Here is a 23,419-nt window from a genome sequence, read left to right as displayed (position 1 = left end):
TTATTTAGATCAAACTTTGTCATTTGAATTTCATTCTAATGCTTTGGTTAAAAGTTATTTATTTCTTTTAAGAAGCCTGAGATGTGTTGGAAAATCCTTTGAATTTGAGCAATTTAGGTTGCTGGTACAATCATTTCTAATGTCTGAATTGGATTACTGTAATCTCATATACCTTGGTGCTTCAAAACAAGTTATTCGAAAATTGCAGACTGTCCAGAATACTGCTGTGAGATTAATTTTTTCCATGCAAGAAATATGATAAAATGTCTATGTGTTTTGTAGAGCTCCATTGGCTACATGTAGAAGCAAGGATTTTGTTTAAATTTTCATGTGTACTGTATAAGATCATAAATGGTGAACACCTAGATTATTTATTACATCATTTGTTGTTCACGACATCTATTAGATCTAGAACAGGATTACATAATTCTCCCTTTGCTTTTCCTATTTCAAGAGGTGTTAAAAGATTTAAACTGTTTGAGAAATTGCTTGCTTATCAGGATCTCAGAATTTGGAACGAATTGCAGCCATGCTTGAATATTTTGTCTAATTTCCCTTTATTTAAGAGAAATTTGATGACAATGCTTTTTAAGAAGTTTGTTTCAATGTGATTCCCAAGTGTATGATTTGATTACTCTTTTTAGTTTTGTAAACTGCTTTGAAGTTTACGGTATTTGCGGTATACAATGTAATGTAGTGTAGTGTAATATCTTTGAGTCAATAAAATCATTGCATTTGCCCAATATTCTAAGCACTACCATCCCCGAGGATCACGCATGCACCGAGTATTAGGACTCTGTTTACTAAGGTGTGCTAGCATTTTTAGAGCGTGTACAAGTGCGCACTAACTGTGTAGGCACCCATAGGAATATTGTGGGCGCCTACACAGTTATCACACGCTAATGGTTAGTGCGTGCTAAAAGCACTAATGCGTCTCTAGCACGACTTAGTAAACGGGGCCCTTAATGATGTGCATAGGGGAAAAGGTTTGATTTGTTTGGGCTTCTTTCCTGAATTCCAGACTTTTTCAGTTTAATACACACATTTCTTTTAATAGAAAAATTTTAGTGTACGTTAAAATTTTGTAACGGGCTAGTTGACTTAACATGCAATATTTCATTGGTTAACATGTGTTAAATCGTTTTAGTATGTGCAAAATGTTTCAAGTAACAGTACTGAACCAAATGTGCACTCATAAATGCATACCCCTACCAAGTATTCTAAGCTTGAATGAATGTCTGATATATGGCTAGAGGTAAACTTAGACAAGCATATGAAAAGCAATTCTATAAGCTAACACCTAAACTTAGGCAAACGAAACAAGAAAACCAAACTCCGCACTTCACAGAACACCACAAGAAACAGTGGAGATGACCAAAAACAAATCAACCAATGGTGCAACGGTAACTTTAATAAATGTATTGTAACGGATAGCAATCCATTGTGCCCTCCGAGGCACCTAGCTCCGACCCTGATACCTCCACAGCCCCCCCCCCCCCCACCCCTGCTGCTGGCTGACCAGAAATGGAGGGACTCGCAGCCGAGGAAAATGCCGCTGCATCAGCATCAAAGCCTCATGACATACGGGGCAAAGGCTGGAAACCAGGGAGAGCACAAGACGTGCTGTGCAAGCTTTGTAACGGTGTGCTTTTCCCGCAGGAGCTTATATGAGCCATGCTGAAGGGAAACCCCACTGAACTGGCTCCCACTAGCAGCAACCAGCCAACTAACCCCCCAGGCCAACACAAAGCACCAGAACCCAACTCAGCAAGGATCACCCAAACCAAGGTGATCACAGGTTGCTGTTTTTTAGGATCAGCACAATCAACTGGGGAAATGGTGTCAGCTTCAAGACAGTTGAACTTCATAGACTCTTCTTTTCCTTTAACCAAGCTAACCATATGTAATTAAGAAGACATCTGTTGTCTCTAGGTTTAATCAACAGAGAAGCGAGTATTCTCTCTGTTGCTTTGCCTCTAGAGGTTTTTGGGAGTTGGAACTATTCCAACCATTCCCAACACACAGAGTTTTAATTAAGGAACCTCCGTCTTATGGCTATGGTTCACTTTGATTTTGGGGTGGCTGGAATATATTCAATAAGTGAAATTTCATAAAGTAAAAGAGAAAAACTTAAAGTACTATCTTGTCAAATACCAGGTCAACACCTGTCTTTGGAATTTGGCACAATTTCAACAATTCAGAAGAAATATGCAACACTAAGAAACTATTTGTAATAAGTTTGCATTTATGCAGGAAACATGATAAATGTGGATTCACACAAAATGATGGTTTAAATGCATCACACACGTATTATAGTGAAATGTTGCTAGATAGATTTTCACTCTGAAATAAGATATGATATCTGTACTGTATAATGCTTATTCTCCATATCAGCTAGAAATAAGATCTGAGAAATACCGTTATATTTAAGTTGACTGCATAGTCATGACTGATGTTTTCTTAGTGAACACAACCATAGGCTGAGCAGAAGGGAGCTCTCTGTTAAAGAACAACCTCACTGAGTCAATTTAGCTATTATTTTATGACACCGCACAGATGCAAATTTGTTGCTAGTGTCTATCCTTCTCTCAGTTTTCAGGAAAATAATCACACGTGGAGGGGCATTTTCGATATGACGTCCAAATGTTGAAATAAACGTTTTTCATGAAAACGTTTAAAAACATTGAGTCCATAATGGAAGAAATAAATATTCGAAAATACACAAGAAAAACATTTAGAAAGAGGACTCACTGCAAACATCATAGACATTTCAAGATAAACATTTCCACCAACTGGAAATACACTACACAAAACATGCAATGGCAGTACTGGTCCTTGCGTCGAGAAAACATCCGCAGCAACGGCAGCACATTCTCTCCATGTGGCAAACACGCAGATATACCTCCTGCACGTGAAGAAACGTTCCTCAGTGTGTCTGTGCAGGGAACCTAATTTTTTGGTGCCAGAGGCAGAGCTCCTGGTCCAGTGAGAAATTTTCAAATGCCACCCCACAGCGTCTCCATGAGGGCATGGAGATCAATTAGAAGCAGCCTAGCAGTGTCCCCCAGGATCACAGCACCACTCATATACAAGCACCATACATAGGCGGGGTCACATACAATGAGGTCCCTTTGTTAGCACATAAGCACCGCCATACTGGGAAAAGACCAAGGGTCCATCAAGCCCAGCATCCTGTCTCCGACAGCGGTCAATCCAGGCTTCAAGAACCCGGCAACACCCCCCCCCCCCCCCCAAAAAAAAAAAATTAATAATGTTCAATGGACTTTCCCCTCAGGAATCTGTCCAAACCCCCTTTAAATTCCGTAAGGCCAGCTGCTGTCACTACATTCTCCGGCAACGAGTTCCAGAGTCTAACTAAATGCTGAGTAAAGAAAAACGTTCTCCTATTTGTTTTAAATCTACCATATTCTAGCTTCATCTTGTGTCACCTGGTTTTGATGTTGTTTGAAAGTGTAAACAAAAGCTTCACATCTGTCCGCTCTACTCCGCTCATTATCTTGTAGACTTCTATCATATCACCCCTCAGCCGCCTTTTCTCCAAGCTGAAGAGCCCTAACCTTCTCAGCCTTTCCTCATAGGGAAGTCGTTCCATTCCCTTTATCATTTTCGTCGCCCTTCTCTGTTGCTGCAATACATATTATTGATTTTTCATAAGAAACAATAACAAATCATTGGTGAAATCAGAATGTCCAGATTATCCAATGACATGTAATTATGGGGCCCCCTCCACTAACCATTTGATGCTGAAATTAGGGGCTGCACATATTTGCCCCCCCCCCCCCAGAATAGCATCCTTCCCCATACCTACATACTGATGGGAACATTGCCAGCAGCTCACTAAAGTACATTGGGCCACCCAAAGACACACATGGTTTACCCCATGCCCATCCTCATCTCCCAGCAACAATGCACATGCTCCACAGAAATGGCACCATACCACCCTCTGTCCCATTGGCCACCTGAGCTCACATAGCACTTGTGACTGTGCAGTGCATACCTACCCCCTCACCCCCCCCCCCCTCCAATCTGCCTGTTGCCATTTGTCACAGGCTATGTGAGGAGGAGCACGGCACAACATGTAGTCAAAAATTATGAGAAGGCCCATCACCTGAACTCTGTCTCCACCAACTTGTGTTTGGTAGACAATTCGGCATCCACAGAGACCTTGAGGCACTCAGGCGTCGGTACAGAAAGATATGGCGGGAAGACTCAGGCCTCATCCGACACATGAGGGAGCACCTTAGGGCCTGACGTAAGTCCCACTGACATTGCACCCCTCTGTCCTGGATCAAGGCTTGAGTATGCAGCTACCCTCATTACAATGTGCCCACAATCTCCATATCTACTAGAATGTGCTGCACCCAAACCTATGAGATAAAATGGAAAGGAAGGAGGGAGAGGGGAAAGGATGTTGGACAGCACCCTCCTGTGACCAAAAGAAAAGCAGCCAGCATGTCACACGCAGCTACCAAGTACACTACAGCAGATATGATTATATGGTTTAAACGTTTTCCTGGGAGAAACACATCCTTCTGCCCCTTGTGCTATTTTTCACACGTTTTTTTTTCTTTTGAAAATGAGCCCCTGAGTCTCTCAGGCAGTGTATGCAGAGAGAGAATTTAGGCTGTAACACCCTTCTCTATATATCAGTGGTTGGTGAATTTGTGTGTTTTGACTACCCTAAAAAAAAAAAAAAAAAAAACTTTTAGGGGGGGAGGATTCACATGGACCGGATTCAGGTAATTCTTCTGGCAACTCCTCTGATTTTCTGCCAAATTATTCAGTCTAATTTGTGACTCACAGGTGCTTGTCAAAAAGCATCTATAAATTCAAGCAGGAAAGGAAAACATTATGTCCTTAGATATAATCCTTCCTCCTTAAGGCAGGGAAATTTAGATATCATAAAACGGGGGAGGATTACAGCTGGTCAATTACTGAGACTTTTGTGATTGGGCATGAAAAGATCCGTAGTAGCCGAGGCAGCCAAGGAGTTGCCATAAGTTCAAAACAGTCTTAGATCACAGTAATTTAGCACAGTCTTAAAAACTATTGCAAAATATTCTACAGTTTTCTGGACTAGCAAACAGACTCTTTAAACGAGCTTTAAAGGATTCTTACCAAGTCCTGTTATTGTGATTGTACCCTGTGACTGGAGTTTTCCAAACTGATTCTCAGCTTCACAAATGTACGTGCCCTCATCACCTACCCATATATCTGAAAAACAAGAGATTATCCATCATGTGCATTATAAAAATGATAAATGCAGAAGTACAGCCAAGACTTCTATCTCCTAGAGGGGAGTTTTATTACGAGTGTCTTAAGTGAACCAAAACCTCTTGGCTCTACAACCTTTTCTCTCTAAGGAAACTTAAGGTGTACTGATTGACAGTACACATGCATACATACATAAAATGAATCTTTATTGTTAATGGGGGGATTTTATGCTTACCATCTGGATCACTTGCAAATGTCTACAGCACAGTAATATTAGAGTTTTATATCCTGTGTCAAGAAAAGCAATAAAGCAACCGTAGTAATATGAAGCATAGAAAAAGACCTCAAGTAGGTATGAAACCCCATTTTACTAAGATCAGAATTCAGATGTCCAGGCATACTCAAATCTGTTGTAATTTTAGAAATGATTTGCAGACATAATGGGGTAAATTCTATATATGGCGCCAAAAAAATTGGTGCAGAAAAACTATGCAATTAGCGCAATTCTATAAACTATGCCTAAAGTTAGGGGTAGTTTACAGAATATGCATACGTGACATTCTTGCAGGTGTACCCATTTAGGCCACCTAAAACCAGGTCTAAATACCTGCTCCTAACTTAGGCTCAGATTAGGTGTATTCAATAATAGTGAACATAGTTTTTTGAAACATCTACGACTTCCCATTCCACGCCCATGGCCACGCCCATTTTCAACTGTGCGCATTAGAATTTACTACACCATGTTGTAGAATATTCCTAGAACGTTGTGCGCGTACATTCTAATTAAAGCTAATTAGTGCTGCTAACTGGTTATTAAGTACCAATTATCGGCGCTGATTGGCTTGTCAATCAATTAAGCTGTGTATGCAAATTAGCATGTACAATTTGAGGCACTCTTTACAGAATCTGAGGGAATGCCTTTTCTAGAATACCTACTAGACTGTATGTGTATTTGCAGACATGCGCAATCGAAGGAGCCATTTTTCAAACATAAGCATTGAAAAAGGAACAACATGGACCCAGCTTCAACGTGGAGGTGTCAGCAGTTATATGTGGAAGTCGTGTTGTAACAGCTTCCTCGTGTAAGTACTGAAGCTTCCAAATGCAGCTGAATCATTTTACAAACCTGCATGGGTAAGTACCACAGCAAACAAGTAGCGAGGCTGTAATTTTAACATGGTTTCATGCTGGAGGTGGACATAAATGACATGGGTTCAAGGAGAATAACTCCCTTAGGGGCCCTTTACTAAGCCGCTGTGGGGCTAATTGGCACTACGGCCGGGGTAGAACAGGTGCCTGGTTGTAATTCTGAAGTTGATGTGTGCTGTTTCCTGTGGTAGAAAATACATTTCTACCAAGGGGGCAGCGCGGCCACATTGCCACACACTGCCTGATTACCACACGAGTAGCGCATGAGCCCTTATCGCCAAGTAAATAGGTTGTGGTAAGGGCTCAGGCAGTTAATAGCCAGGGGCTCCTTTTAATATTAGTGCACAGCTATTTACTGCCCTATTTTTAAAAAGGCCTTTTTACTCACCACAGTAAAAAATGGTCCAATGCGCCCCAATTTCACGTGCTTACACTAGCACAGACCACTTTTTACTGCAGCTTAGTTAAAAGGCCCCCTTAAGGCCTTAAGGATTAGCCTAATGGTTAGTGCATCAAGCTTTCATCCTGCCTACCTGGAGGGGCATAATCGAATGGGGCCGCCCATCTATAAGGGCGGCCATCTCTGGGGACGGCCCCGGGAAGGGGCGGAGCCAATCGTATTATCGAACAAGATGGGCGGCCATCTTTTGTTTCGATAATACGGTTGGGGCCGGCCAAATCTCAACATTTAGGTCAACCTTAGATATGGTCGACCTAAATGTTGAGTTCGCCGGACTTAGAGATGGCCGGCTTAGGTTTTCGCCGATAATGGAAACCGAGGCCAGCCATCTCAAAACCAGCCAAATCCAAGGCATTAGGTCGTGGGAGGAGCCAGCATTTATAGTGCACTGGTCCCCCTCACATGCCAGGACACCAACTGGGCACCCTAGGGGGCACTGCAGTGGACTTTATTCATTGTTCCCAGGTACATAGCTCCCTTCCCTTGAGTGCTGAGCCCCCCAAATCCCCCCCAAAACCCACTCCCCACAATTGTACACCACTACCATATCCCTTATGGGTGAAGGGGGCACCTACATGTGGGTACAGTGGGTTTTGGGGGGTTTGGAGGGCTCAACACTTACCACCACAAGTATAAGAGGTAGGGGGGGATGGACCTGGGTCCGCCTGCCAGAAGTGCACTGCACCCATTAAAACTGCTCCAGGGACCTGCGATGGAGTTGGGTATGACATTTGAGGCTGGCATAGAGGCTGGCAAAAAAATGTTTTTAATTTTTATTTTTAGGGTGGGAGGGTGTTGGTGACCTCTGGGGGAGTACGGGGAGGTCATCCCCGATTCCCTCCGGAGGTCATCTGGTCAGTTTTCACACTTTTTTGAAGCTTGGTCCTGAAAATAAATGGACTAAGTAAAGTCAGCCAAATGCTCGTCAGGGCCGCCCTTCTTTTTTCTATTATCAGCTGAGGGCGGCCATGTGTTAACAATGCCCCCGTCCCACCTTCGCTATGCCTCCGACACGCCCCTTAAACTTTCACCGGCCCTGCGACGGAAAGCAGTTGATGGCGGCCAAAATCGGCTTTCAATTATACCGATTTGGCCGCCATTGGGAGAAGGGCGCCCATCTCCCGATTTGTGTCGGAAGATGGCCGCCCTAAATAAGCAGGCTGGGCTTGAATCCCACTGCAGCCCCTAGTGATGGAATGTTAATCCACACATAAAAATCACCATCTCAAAAATTTTATGCAAACAAAATTTTAATGATCCTGCAATTTACCTGCACAATAACATTCCAGTACATTCACAGGTATATACTGGCATTTTCATTTTGCTCAAATATGATCATAGTACTAACTGCCTCCATTCCGATCCTGGTGCATCTGGTGTGCTTTCCAGGATTAGTACACAAGTTCTGTGCAATTCAAATTTGCATATAATTAGCTTACTTCATTGGCATGAAAAGCTTTTGCATTAACATTAAAAGCCATACACTCAGTGCGTGGCTCTAATGTGTGGCTTTCTGTATCGGCCCTGAGCCCTTGAACACAGAACAACAAGTCTGCAGTTATGTTTGCCATTCCAGCTAAAGGGGAAAAGGAGAACTCTGTCAGCTATCTCCATGGGCACAAAATGGTATCATCCAGCCATTATAATTAGGGCTGCATTTTGATTAAAAATTTAATTGCAATTAATCACACGATTAAAAGTATGTTGGGGGGGTTCCCACTGCAGCTCCTTGTGATTGGGCAAGTCACGTAGGGTCCCTTTTACAAAGGCGAGTAGGTGCGTACGCGGGTCCAGCACATGCCAATTTGGAACTACCACCCGGCTACGGCGTGCCCAGGGCGGTAATTCCATTTTTTACATGCGTCCAATATGCGCTTCGGAAACTATTTTTTATTTTCTACTGCACAGTGCTAACCGAGTGGTAATCGGCACTGACGATTGCCATCCGGTCAGCGCGTGAGACCTTACCGTTAAGTCAGTGGGTGGCAGTAAGGTCCAAGGCCCAAAATGGATGCGCGTCAACTTTTATTTTGCCACATGTTCATTTTCAGTCCCTGAAAAAAGCCTTTTTTACAGGCACGTTGGAAAATGGACCTGTGCAGGCATGCCTTAGTAAAAGAACTCCTTAATCCTTCATTGCACAGAGTCACAAGGAACTGCAGGGGGGGGGAACTAGCATATGTTTAATCATGCAATTAATCACAATTGCAAATTTTAATCAAAATGCAGCCCTAAAAATGTAAAAAATAAAAAGTAATGAAAATATAAGAAACACAAAATACAAACTGAAAAATTACAAAAATTAAAACAGCATGCAGAATAGCTATAAATAGCCTTACAGTTTTCACAGCCTATTTCATATAAGCATGCCTAATTATAATACAAAGGAGAGAGGAAGGAATTTTTATCGGGTTATGAAAAGAAAGAGAGCAGAGAATAATGATGGATTTTCAAGAAGTTAAGCACAACTCTTCCCTGGTTTAAATATAACCAACTTCACTATTTCCTCATACATTTTATTATCTAAGGCCTGATATTTTAAAACCTCTGCTATTTGGATAAATGTTGCTGGATGGGTCTATGTGGTGACATTCAGCAGCACTATCCAGATACTGCCACTCAAAATCGTTACTAGCCATCCTGGTACTATCCACATGGGGAGCAATTCTATAAAGGGGTAGCAATTTGCAGCCTGTTCTACTCTCCTTTATAGAACAGGCATATACACACGTATGTTTTTAAGTGTGACCACTTATACCAACCATAGAGCTAGTGTAAATGCTTGCACCTAGATTGGGAAGAGATATGCACAACTTGTAGTACTGTATGTTACATGTGTAAATGTGAGCCCCCCACCCATGCTCTGTCGAGACTCCATTCATCTGAACACCCACTGGCAAAGTAGGTGCCATCAAAGATATGCATCTACTTAGGGAGTGGCACGCAGCCAGACTGTTATTCACACACGTATAACACACATGAATGACTAGAATGCCTGCATTTATGTGCATCCTTGCCAACTAAATCCAAACAACTCCTTATAGAAATACCTATAGAATTATCTGAATAGCAGAGCTGCCAAGGGGGCCAGCCTCCCAAGCGGGAGATTTAGGGCATGCCCATAGCTCCACCCCAGCCCACATATAGCTCCACCCAGTCTGCCCACAGCTCCACCCAGAACTGCCCACAGCTCCACCTAGAACCTCCCACAGCTCCGCCCCAGCACAGCCCTCCTTTCCAGTAACAGCAGGCGGTGCCTTGTAAAACATCATTTCCTGCTGCCGCGAGACCAGCAGCAGCACATGTAGATGTTTAATGAATGCTGTTCCTGAAAAGGGAGCTAGCTGTTCAGTGGAAGATCCCGGCTCCCCGGCAGGAGTGCGGGAGATGACACGCAAAAATGAGAGACTTGGCAGGTCTAGAATAGCTGCAATATTCTACCTTACTCAAGTAGTAGGCTCTGTAGCTCAGTGGACTAATCACTAGCAGAGATCATGAGTTCAGTTCTCATCAGAACTTAGCTTTCTCCTTTTTATGCCAGCTTTCTTCATTTCATGCAAGAATTTTACCATTCCTATGCAGTGGAGGAGTAGTCTAGTTGTAAGAGCAATGGACTGGCCCTGGCTTAAATCCCACTGCTGTTCCTTGTGATCTTGGGCAAATCAATTAATTCTCTATAACCATAGGTACAAACTCACACTGTGAACTCTCCACCAACAGGGAAATACTTAGTGTATCTGAATATAGCTCACCTTAAAAAAGGCACAAGCTAAATCCAAAAATATAAGAAAAAAACCTGAATTTTGCTGCTATACCAATGGATAAAGCCAATAATCTGGCTTTATCCATTATATTCTGATATACAACACTGGCTTCTAGTGGGACACCAGCATTAAGTATCTGGATTTTTTTGGCTGTCACAGCCAGCGTTTAAAAAAAAAAATCACTGTCTACAGTGGCTGAATGGTGACCCATAAATCCTTTATGTCTGACATGCTTTATGGGCTTTGTCCAATTTATCCTTTTTGAAGTATGGAGCTTTTAATCAATCAAGTAAAAGACACATTGTAATCCAGAGTTACAACAGCTTTTAGAAAAAAAAACATATTAAGAAATCATTTGCAGAATTGTGCAAGTTATTTTTTTTTGTTACTAACAATCATGGCAAAAACAGTAAAATAACTGAACCTCAAGCAGAACCATCTACAGAAAAAAAATTAGGAGCCTTTTTACTAAGCCACACTAAAAAGTGTCCAGCACTGCTGTCCAGCGCTGTGGCATTGTGGCCACTTTTAGCACAGCTGTAAAATGGCCACAATTAAGATTTTGCCATTAATGGCCACGTGCTAATTTCCCAGTTAGTGCGTGGCCACTACAGTGTGAGCCCTTACTGCCACCTATTTTGTAGGCGCTAATGGCTCCTGCGCTAACCCCGCGCTAATCGGGCAGCACGTGGCAATTTGCCTGCGCTACCAATTAGAGCAGAGCACATCTACTCTCTGCTTCCATATATGCCCCCTTCCTAATAAATATTTGATACTTTTTTAGTGCAGGATTGGCGCACGGTGATTCAAGAAATCCCGCGGTAGTGCGTTTTCAGCACACAGTAAGCACGTGTTAGTGCTTATTGCCACTTAGTAAAAGGGCCTCTTAGAACATGTCACAAGTTCATGCATTGTATTTCCCAAAATATGGATTTGGAACCTGCACAGAGTGCCAGAAACAACTCTGGAGACCTAGTTGGGCAAACTGGATGGACCAGATAGGTATTCATTTGCTGAAATTTACTATATTACTAAGAAGATTCTGTTTACGTACTCTTAATGATCAGAGCTCCTGATCTTTGCTGGCTGATGGAACTGACTGCGAAAGGCCTTGAAAAGAGTGGAACGTTGTCCAGTCGTCTCCATTTAATTCTGGGCTCTGGATAACCCTGTGCATAGCAAGGCAGAGTAACATTCAATCCAATGTCTACGGATACATCGTGTGGCTCCTGGGTGAAAACGGGGATAGCTGAAAGAGAAAAAGAAAATAGCTTGGAACTGGTGCATAATTGCAATAGAACATGTTAGCAGTTCAAACGGTGCGTATCCTGTAATTCCTGAATGGTAATTAAAAAATTCATGTGCCAATCATGCCCATGCTCCTTCCATTCTCCATGCTCAGGTGTGCCTACATGTACAGCTCATAAATTAGGCACTACGGGCAGGATTCTATATACGGCACCTGAAAAATCTGCGCAGTAAACATTTCCACTTAAGTATATTCTGTCAGTGGCACCTAGTTTTAGGCGCGGTATAAAGAATACATCTAGTCGATATCACAGCGCCTAAAGCTATGTGCATCCATTTATATCAACAGAAACGTGGTGTAAATGCCAGTGCGTAGATTTAGGTGCACTGGGCCATATTATATAACAGTGCAAATAAATTTTGGAACACCCACAAAATGCCCATTTCCCTGCCCATAACCATGCCCCTTTTTGGCTGCACGTATTAGAATTTAGGCATGGTACGTTACAGAATACACTCAGCAAGTTATGAACGTAAATTCTAATTATTGCCAATTAGTGCTCATTATTGCTTGTTAAGTGCTATTAATAACACCGGTTATAGAATACACTTGGATTTTGGCACGGAACACTAGGCGTGATATATAGAATCCAGCAGTATGGGCCTGATATTCAAAAGGATTTAATGGGACAGGAGAGGCTCCTGCCAGATTAAACCATGCTGAGTGGGCTGGGAGGGAATATTCAGCAGCATTTAACTGGGCAGTGCCACTGAATATCTCCTCTGATGGTCACCGCATTGTCCAGGCAGTGCCACAGTCAGTCAATCCAGAAGGAATATTCATGAGACACATTTTGCCCTGCATAATCATTGTGGACATCCTGAAAACCAAACTGGCTGGTGTACACTGGGGAAGCACAGCTTTAAGCTGTACCCAAATACTTTACACCCGCTCCCATGTAAGTCTAAACCAGTGTTTCTCAGCCTTCTCCTGGAGGCACATCTAGCCAGTCAGATGTGCATGAGATAAATTTGTTAGCTCTCAGGCATGATTGGAACCCTGCTCTTGTTATTCAATAGTGGTGAAGTTTGTGTATTGTATTATTACTATCAGGCTTATTTTCGAAAGAGAAGGACGCCCATCTTTCAACACAAATCGGGAGATGGGCGTCTTTCTCACATAATCGAAAGCTGATTTTGGGTGTCACCAACTGCTTTCCGTCGAGGGACGACCAAAGTTCACGGGGGCGTGTCAGAGGCATAGTAAAAGCGGGACTTGGGCATGCCTAACACATGGGTGTCCTCGACCCATAATCGAAAAAAGAAGGGCGTCCCTGACGAGCACTTGAAGAACTTTACTTAGTCCTTTTTTTGTTATGACCAAGCCATGAAAAGGTGCCCGATCTGACCAGATGACCACTGGAGAGAATCGGGGATGACCTCCCCTTACTCCCCCAGTGGTCACTAACCCCCTCCTACCCTAAAAAATTCTTTTAAAATATTTTTTGCCAGCCTCTATGCCAACCTCAAATGTCATACTCAGGTCCATCGCAGCAGTATGCAGGTCCCTGGAGCAGTTTTAGTGGGTGCAGTGCACTTCAGACAGGCAGACCCAGGCCCATCCCCCCCACCTCTTACACTTGTGGTGGTAAATGTGAGCTCTCCAAAACCCACCAAAAAGCCACTGTACCCACATCTAGGTGCCCCCCTTCACCCATAAAGGCTATGGTAGTGGTGTACAGTTGTGGGTAGTGGGTTTTGGGGGGGCTCAGCACACACGGTAAGGGAGCTATGTTCCTGGAAACAAATTGTGAAGTCCACTACAGTGCCCCCTAGGGTGCCCGGTTGGTGTCCTGGCATGTCAGGGGGACCAGTGTACTACAGATGCTGGCTCCTCCCATGACCAAAGGGCTTGAGTTTGGTCGTTTCTGAGATGGGCGTCCTCAGTTTCCATTATCGCCGAAAATCAGAAATGACCAAGTCTAAGGATGACCATCTCTAAGATCGACCTAAATTTCCAGATTTGGGCGTCCTCGGCCTTATAATCGAAATGAAAGATGGATGTCCATCTTATTTCGATAATACGGGTTTCCCCACCCCTTCACGGGGACGTCCTGCGAGGACGTCCTCAGAAAAACTTGGGCGTCCCTTTCGATTATGCCCCTCCACGTCTGCTAATACTAATTGTATTGTACTTTTTGCAAATGTTTATTGTTAGCCAACTTGCTTGGGATAATTAGTAGCGTAGCTATGGTGGGCCTATTCTTGGCTCAGGCCCACCCAGCGGTGGCATTCCACATCAACATCTCTCCCCCTCTGCAGCGTCCCGGCATCTGCCTGCACGTCACTTAACCTCATCCCTCCCTGGTATACCTTACAGGCATCTCTAGTGCCTGCAGTGATTCAATTATTGCTGATTGCACCAGCCCTGCAGGCGTCCATCAACCGAGTCCCACCAGATAGGAAATAATGAAAGCGAGAGTGGGACCCAGCCGATGGAAGCCTGTAGGGCTGGTGCAGGCAGCAATAATTGAATCACTGCAGGCACCAGAGACGATTGTAAGGTATACCAGGGACGGGGTTCAGCGATGGGTGGGCAGCTGCTGGGATGCCGCGAAGGAGGAGAGATGTTGATGTGGGGTAGGTGAAAAATTCTATAATTATTTTTTACATCTCCAGGGGGCCTGCCGTGAAAGGGCCCATCTAAATTAGCTCTGGGCACATCCAAAATACTGGGTCTGACTACACCACTGGGGATAATGTGGGACATAAATAGCATAAATAAATACATATTAAAGATCCATTGTTTGCAAATCTAACTCAAGCATATTCATTGTGCTAATCCTGAAAACCTGACTGGCTAGATGTGCCTCCAGGAGAGGATTAAGAAGCACTGTTCTAAAGCAAGGGTTCTCAAACTAGCCTTAGGGACACACTTAGCCAGTCAGGCTTTCAGGAGGAGATAAATCTGCATGCATTTTCTCCATTTTATGCAAATCTATTCCATGAATATTTATTGTGGACATCCTGAAAGCCTGATTGGCTGCATGTCCCCAGGATTGAGTTGAGAACCCCTGGTTGAAAGCATGCAGGTACTTTAAACTTGTGTTGACTGCACTGCTTATTTTCAAAGGCAAATATTCACCATGGCTGCAAGCGCCATACCCTCTGAAGTCATGGTACAAATTTAGAAACTTCACTTTCTTGTGTCGTATAACCACATTTGATTTTGTCGCATGCTGGCTAATGAGTCACCTCCACAGTGACAGTTTTCTTCCCTACCTTCCTGGATTCAGCCACCACTTTCTAGACGTTTTTGATTTGGTGTATTTATACTTACAGCCAACATCCAAAGTGATCCTTCCAGCTGATCTTCCAGCCTCGTTGGAAGCAATACAAGTGTAGTCCCCAGCATCTAGATCCTGAGTTTCCTGAATCTTCAAGATTCCTTGTTGAGGCTCAATGATAACAAATGATGAGGCTCTTAGCTCAAGGTCCCCTGTGCCATGTAAAGGAGGAAGATTGTTTTATTATTCGGATTTCAATAATCATTTAAGGATAGGAGTTTGGGGATTTTGGTACAGAAATAGCTACCTAATACCATATAAAGTTTAATGCATTTAAAACAGGCCCCATTTGGAGGGGAGTTATCAAGTCACATTATTTGCCCCTCGATACGACTTAAAGGGCACTAATGCAACTTGTGTGGCACTAATGCAGTGATATTTAAGTCACCTTGGATTACATAGTAATGAGACGGAAAACATGCAAATGCATGTAAAGCAACTCATTACAATCTAAATTCCATAATGCGACTTGCAGTGAACACTGGGTACACACTGCAAATCGTGTTATGGACCTATATTTACGGTTAACTCAGTTTTTAGTTGAGGTTATTTTACCACTTGAGAGCATCGGGCTCCCAGCCATCATTTCCTAGGGATCCCCCACCCCTCTGATGTTCCCGCCCAAAAAATATTCACCCCACCTTGATTGGGACATCCTCCATCAAGCCCTCCCTCTCCCTCCGGTCAAGATCCCCCAAAGACCCCCTGAGTAAGGCCTCCCCGATCAGGACATTCCCCCCCCTCCCCACAAGCAATTCCCCACCCCAATCTGGACATCCACATCTAGCCCTGCTAGTCAAGCCCCCCTCCCCGGTCAAGGCATCCCCCCCAGTCCCTAAAGGCAAGCCTCCTCACCCCCGTGGACATATACCTATGGCCTGGTAGTCTCGTCGCTCCTGCATTCTGGTGCCACTCCTCAAAATGATGCCCTCTAGAGATACTACTCATACTAATACTGCTAGGATTCATGTTACCTTATAAACTTTTTTATTGTGCTAACTTTATCTGGGCACTTGCCTAGTTAGTGGACTATATATTGATGCTAACTGGGTAAATCCTGGTGGTGCCCCAACTCTGACCCCAGACCATTCTGGAACTAAACAAAGAGTGCCATGGGAGTCAGAGAACATAGTCAGTAAAACTGTCCAGTTAAGTCTCACTAAATATGTGCTCTGCAGTCAGCCAGCTGGATTTAACCAGGTTGGAACCTTCCCACCTAGTTAAATCCTTTTGAATATCTACTTCAGTGGCACAGAATCAAAAGACATAACCCTTTAGCACATAGTTTTTTGAATGAAACATACACATTCACAAATAGGATGATAATTCACTGAAATTCACCTTTAAACCATCGAAGCTGAGGACGTGGCACACCAGTGCTCTGACATTCCATTATGGTTGTGGCACCAAGTGCTACCAGAAGTTCGCTTTTCACTACAGTTACTTTTGGTGCTTCTGTAAGTGGAAAGTATTATTATTATTATTATTATATATTAGGTCCTCATGTGTGACACATTACAACCAATGTTGACTAGTATTCACTCCATTAATTCAGGTCCTACCTCAGGACCTGGGAATCATAGAGATATCGGCACAAAGAAGGAAAATTCTATAAATAGTGCTCAAAAATGGGCACCAGAACAGATCGGCACTAAGCACTATTCTATAAAGACTGTGCACCCTTTGTAATAGTGCTTAGCGCTGATTCCCCCGCCCGACTCTAGGTGCCAGACTTACATCTGTTGAAACCTGGTGGAAATTCCAGTTCCCAAGTTGGACGCAGAGACCCATTATTCTATAACACTGCGCGCAACTTTTCGGAATGCCCCTGACCTGCCCACACCTGTCCATGGCCACGCCCCCTTTTGGGTTGTTCACTGTGGTATTTAGGCACCCAGTGTTACAGAATAGCGTGCATCCACATGCACAAAGAAATCCCATTTGGTGCCAATTAATTCCAATAATTAGTTGTTAGCATCCAATAAATGATCTTTAAAAGTTTGTTAGCCAAGTAAGGGGGTCTTTTACAAAGGCGCACTACCAGTTTTAGTGTACACTACTGATTAGCGTGCACTAAACACTAGAGAAGCCCACAGAAATATATGGGTGTCTCTAACGTTTAGAACGTGCTTTTTTAAGCATGCACTAAAAAAGCTAGCACGCCTTTGTAAAAGGTCCCCTAAGTTGCATGTGCATCTCAGAAGTGAGCACAAATTTGGGCACCAAAATCTGGATACCATATATAGAATCTGGGGGACAATGTATTCTGTTCCAAGTAAGGTAGTTGTTTTTTTTCTGTTTGTTTGTTTGTTTTTTGCAAAATTGATGGGTTTATGTCTATTAAATTTAACATTTCCAAGTACTTGGGGAGTCCAATTGATGTTACGCTAAGAGGTTGAAGCACAGTTGCTATTGCTATAGATTTTTTTCCTCCAAAGTCTTTCTACTTTAATTGTAAATCATAATGTTTTGTTATTTTTTTCTAGCCGTTTTTTTATCAACTTTCAATGGGTATTGCCACATCTATAAACCATACAGTTTCAAGCAGAACTCAACATCAAGCAATGGAAAGATCAAAAGATAAGCAGCAAAATAATAAAGTTAATTAAAGGACAAATGTTAAATGACAAAATAAAGGGCCATTTTACTAAAATGAGTTAAAAAATGGGCTTAGTGCATTTTAACACGGGATGTTCTCACACACTAACTCCCTGATTCTATAAACGGCGACTAAAGTTGCGTGCACAAATCAGTGTGAATAGCTGATTTTCGCATGCAACTTAGTTGCTTAACAAGCCAATCAGCGCCAATAATTGGCTTCTGACAGACAATTATTGGCGTTAACTGACCTTAATTAGGATTTACATGCGGATCATTTGCTATAATGATCCACGTATAAATACTAACGCATGTAAATTTGGGGGGATGTGGCCAGGGATATTTCGGGGGCGTTCTGATTGTGTTCCAAATTTCATGCATGTACATACAGAATTCAGATGGCAACATTTACACCTGCTTTTAGCGGGTATAATTGTCAGCGCCTAAAGTTAGGTACAGTTTATGCCCTAAGCACTATTCTATAAAGGACGCATATCCTTTATAGAATAACGTTCAGTGCATAAGATTTTCAGCAAGGTTTCTTGGGTGCCTCTTATAGATCTTACCCCTGAGCTCATATATAGCGCATCAGTAAAATAAGGCTTTTCCATTGTTTTTAATTTGCAGGTTGTGCGCCAATGTTGTCGTTAACACGCAGCAACTACAAATTAAAATGAGAGCACTTACTGCCTTCTGTTTAAGAGGCGCTAAGTGCTCCCGCATTGTCTGTTGCGCACTAATCTTAACATGCTACCCAAACAACACTTTTACGCCCGTTCTTTGCACATAGCAAACCCCCCTCCGAAAAAATATTTTTGAAAAATAAATAATGTGTACTTAGCGCCTCAAATGCTTTAACCTTTTTTGCGGTACATGTTTTCCAATGCATTAAGTGGGAATTAGGGAATAACACTCTATTAAAAGACCCCTAAATATTTAAACCCTGGACGGGTCAAGATGACACAAAATCAGTTTTAAAGGCTTTTTCTTTGAGAAGATGTCATACATAGAGAGACAAACAGCAACCACTCCATTATTAGAAAAGTGATAGAACCAGCACAAAACGGAGGGGAAGCAATACAAGAAGACGGCAGAAAAGACATGCAAAGCTCACTGACTTAAATTAGTGAGAAATTTCAAAGGAAACCCACAAGTTACATGAAATTTGCACAATTTTCACAACAGACAATGGGAAAAAGTCAGTAACATGATAACAAATTCTATACAGTACTATAGCTTTTCACAGAATACCCAGGAAATGCAGTTCAAATAACAAGTAGGTAATGACTTTACTGCAATATGGAGTTCATTTCCCAACTGTTCACTAACACCGCTATAAAAACATAGAAAATGTCAGCAGATAAAGAGAACATTTATGACGGATGCCGTACAATTGTACTAAAAACTCAAAGTTGCTAAAATATGATTAGTTAATGTCCGCTTGTTCTTGAGTACTAGATAAAAAATATGTATGAGTAATCTAATATTCAAAAATGAACCTTAAAAATATAATTACAGCAAACCTTACTTTTTTTCTTTTCTTTTTTAATCTAGAGGCAAATTCATCATTAAAGCCCTTTTGCTTCTGTAGCACTTGCTACTTAAAATCTACAGTTGTGTGTCTAACTTGCTTTGTACTTGCCGATATAGGTGAGGTTGACAGTTTGTCTGTCTGTCCCGGCTGGGTTACTGGCCAAACAGCCATATGATCCTGCATCTTTTGGAACGGCTTTTTTAATGACCAGCGTGCCTTCAGCAGCCAATCTATACCTGTAAAATAAATAAAGTCCAGACAAGCATGGTCACAACCTGGCTGTGTAGACTGGAACCACAGCAGGTTCTTCTTCCAAGGAGTATAATTGCACTTAAACACAACCAGGTTAAATCTACTCCGATGTTTCAAGTTTTAGCTACTCTCTGTGTGGCTCACCTAGACACAGTGGAGTAGATTCAGTAAATGGCGCCCAAATTTGGGTGCCGAAAAAAACAAGTACTGATTGCTATTCTATAAACAGCGCTCTAAGTTGAGCGCCATTTATAGCCTAATGCTTATCGCCGGGATCCGTGTCCAATTTTGAGCGTGAGGATTTACACCAACTAAACCCTGAAATTAGGCGCGGATCCTCCAGATTCTATAATAGTGTGTGCATCTTGAGTAAACGCCCCTGATGCTCCCATGGTCACGCCCCTTTTCAGTCACACACTAAAACATTTACGAGCACTTCTTTAGAGAATAGCACCTAGCAAGATCCGCGCAAAAATTCAAATTGTTGCCAATTAGTGCCAATAATTGAATATTAATGAGGAATTATTGGTGCCAATTAGCTTGTTATTCAATTAAATTGCATGTGTATATTAGGCATGTGTCCAAATTTGCATGTGTAATGAGTGTCAACTATAGAATTTGGGGAATTATTTATGGGGTCGATATTCCGCAGCTTTATCTGGGTAGGAGCAACTCCAGCCCAGATAACTGGTGCTCACTGGGGCCAGCTATGGATTTTCAGAGAGTGCCTCAGGAGTCTGGGGTGGGGGGGGAGCTAAGGTGGAGAAGGGAGTTACCCAGTTAGCAGCAATATTCAGTCCACTAACTGGGTAACGATGTGGATAAAATCAGGACAGAAAAAACTGTCCTAATTTTTTCAGGGCAGTTATCTGGGTATCAGTCTGAATATCAGCGATACCCAATAACTGACGGAGGTTGCTTTATACCTGGATGCTCAGTGTTAGTATGTATTTCCCAGTGCTGAATATGGCAGCAAGGGCGTTTAAAAAAATGCTGACCGCCACAGGATGAATCTCGGGGGTTATATGTTTAGAAGCTAAATACTGCCATTTAAAGGGATATTTATTAAGGTGCGGTGAAAGTTGGGCTTTCACTCTACCTTAATTTCACATAGAAGTGACTAACCTGCAGTGTCTCAGTACTGCAAGTTAGTCATTCTCTTAGTATATGAATAACACAGCTTGTGATCAACCTCGCAAACTGCGCTATTCATAGTACCATGAGCATCGGGCACTAAGCCGCAGCTCGATGCTCCCAGGTTGCTTCTTAAAGGGGTTGGAGCTCAAAATCAGGAGCTATCTCCCTTCCACCCAATACCCACCCCCACCCCCATCACGTTCCTCCCTATGGCAACTTGACACTTAGTGTAGTACCATGAGGTCATTGCTAAGGTTTACCAGCGCCATTTTGACAGGGGCAGAAACGACTGGGGATCACTCCTGCCCCAACCCTACTACACCCCAGAGATTTTGTGCAGTAGGCCTAGGGGAACCAAAGTAAAGGTTACGGGGGGAGCTTTAGGTAATGGGAAAGGGGGGGTAGATTGGATTTGGGAAGTCTTTATGGCTGGGGGATGTGATTGGTAAACCACTGGGGTGGGGGGGATGTGGTTTGGATAAGCATCAAGGGGAAGGGAGACAGCTCCTGATTTTGAATGCTGGCCCTTTTAAGAAGCAGCACAAGAGCATCAAGCTGTGGCTTAGAGCCCCAGTGCTCTCGGCCAGGAAAAAATATGCAAATTTTTGCTGGCACTATTTTCCCAGCAATAATCCAGCTTGCAGTGTTCACCACAAATTGTGTTACTCAATTTACATAGTAATGAGGGGGGCAATATTCAGTGAAGTTTAAACAGGCAGAAGTTCCAGTCCACTTAAATCACATGGAGAAGGCCAGCCACTAATATTCAGTGGCATTTAACTGGATAATGCCATTGAATATCAGCTCTGACTACTCAGGCACTGCCCAGTTACGCCGGAGTGGTCTGGGGGTGGAGTCGATGAGGGACCGGCAGTTAGGACCACACAAAAAGCAAATCTAATTTTGGCTGCTTAGCTATGCAGGTGTAGGCACTGCATATCAGCTGACACCTGCATAACTTTCAGTCCCCCATTATGCCAATCCCCCAATTCGCCCCCTGAATTTAATCCCCCTTTCCAATCCCCTTTCCAGTCTCTCCCTTGGGTCTATATCCACCATTCTTCCCTCACAGTTTCTGATCCACCCAATGTGAACCCCTTGAGGCCAATCTCCCACCCCCCTCATATCCACTCCCCAGTTCTAATCTCCCTGATCCCTCTCCCATTCCCTGGACCTTCTCTCCAGACCCGTCTCTATCCCTGGGACTTACCTAGAGGTGGTCCCTGGTAGTCTAGTGGGATGGGGCAGGAGCAGTCACCTAACTCTGGGTTCAAAATAGGGGCACTGACCTCTAGCAATAAGCTTGTGGTACTAATGCTAGGGGTCAGCCTTCCTTACAAATATGAGTGGGCTTTTAACCAATTTAGGAGAAACGTTCTTGGAGACAGGGTGAGGTCAGGAAAGAAAACAAGAAAAGGTTTGTTTTCCAGCAAATTTATCCCCACAGAAAAGGCAGGTGCAAAATCTATAGGCAATTTCAAAGGGGAAAAGCCTATGCAGCTTCCCTTTGAAAATTAGCTAAATGGTACCCATAGATTCTGCAGTTATGTAGACTCTCTGAAAATTGTTTGCTTTAAGAGTTTAAATGAACATTTGAAAGTCCGTAAAAGATGGAAAGACCGTATTCCATACCTGTTTGATCCAATGAGGAACATGTCATTGTGTGTCCAAACTATCTGAGGCTTTGGATTTCCAGTTGCTGAACACTTGATTATCACCTCTGATCCATTAGTAAAAGTCTGATATTTAGGTTCTACAAAAACCTTTGGAAGTTCTGGAAAAGAAATGAACACATGCATACAAGTTCTGGTACTGGCCCGAATTCCAACATACCTTCATTGAAAAAAAAAAAGTGGAAACAAAATTCTAATTACAGATTTATTAATTTTCCAGAGTTCCCTTCATGCAAAGACAACAAATGCTCATTTTGAAGGCAAATTGACCCAAGTTTCCCAATCTAGCTTCCTAAACAGCATTAAAATGACCACCACAATTAGCAATAATGAATAATTTCACCAGCCCAAGCAAAGACTGAAAGCTTTGGAGCTCTTTCCACCAACCACTGGGCTATTTGTCAAGATCATTATATTAACATTATTAACATTCCGGTATGATTATACACTTTACATGAAATGCTGAATACAAATCACAGAAGTCCCACAGTGAAACAAGCAGGCTAGGAACTGATAAATATGTTTGTTCTGAAGATGAAATTGACTGCTACAATGAAATTGATACATACTACTTTAGGGGGTCAATACACTAGTCTGGTATAATTCAAGATTAAAATAAGTGAAAACTACTGGGGTCTTTTTCTTTAATATATTCGTCTGAAGAAGCGTACCTGGGAGCATGGCACAGTGACTACAAAAGTAATTCAAGTTGGTTACTCTAACAGTTCTTCTCTGAAACAACTCACTGGTGACACATATGGGTCCTGTATGTATGGCACTGAACAGAAAAATTCTTGCAGAGCTTTTTGGAAAAGCCAAAAGAATTTCATAGCCCATGTGCGGTAGTTTCTGAACTCTTGCAGTACCATGGCTCCCCGTACTTGTATATAAAAGACTTGACTGGAGAGAGAACAACTCCAAAGTTGAGGAGGGAGGAAGGGCTTTTGCTATTGATGAACTACTCTTTTCACAGATCATCTATTATGGGTTAGAATTTTGCTTTCTTGAAAGACAATCATTTC

The 23,419-nt window shown here is 42.7% G+C and overlaps 1 protein-coding gene across 2 annotated transcripts in view; it reads right to left on the bottom strand.

Moving 5' to 3' along the window:
- HMCN1 (hemicentin 1) overlaps nucleotides 1–23,419 on the bottom strand; it is a 672,624-nt gene that overhangs the window by 413,162 nt on the left and 236,043 nt on the right. For both annotated transcript variants that reach the window (XM_030206904.1, XM_030206905.1), the window contains exons 12-17: nucleotides 22,357–22,498; nucleotides 19,444–19,571; nucleotides 16,545–16,658; nucleotides 15,197–15,355; nucleotides 11,663–11,857; nucleotides 5,140–5,235 (exon numbers count right to left, since the gene is read on the bottom strand). In XM_030206904.1, coding sequence (XP_030062764.1) covers nucleotides 5,140–5,235; nucleotides 11,663–11,857; nucleotides 15,197–15,355; nucleotides 16,545–16,658; nucleotides 19,444–19,571; nucleotides 22,357–22,498 — 834 coding nt within the window. The remainder of the gene's footprint in view (nucleotides 1–5,139; nucleotides 5,236–11,662; nucleotides 11,858–15,196; nucleotides 15,356–16,544; nucleotides 16,659–19,443; nucleotides 19,572–22,356; nucleotides 22,499–23,419) is intronic.

This window comes from Microcaecilia unicolor, chromosome 6, assembly GCF_901765095.1.
Source record: "Microcaecilia unicolor chromosome 6, aMicUni1.1, whole genome shotgun sequence".
Lineage (NCBI taxonomy): Eukaryota > Metazoa > Chordata > Amphibia > Gymnophiona > Siphonopidae > Microcaecilia > Microcaecilia unicolor.
This window is presented reverse-complemented; position numbering and strand designations above follow the sequence as displayed.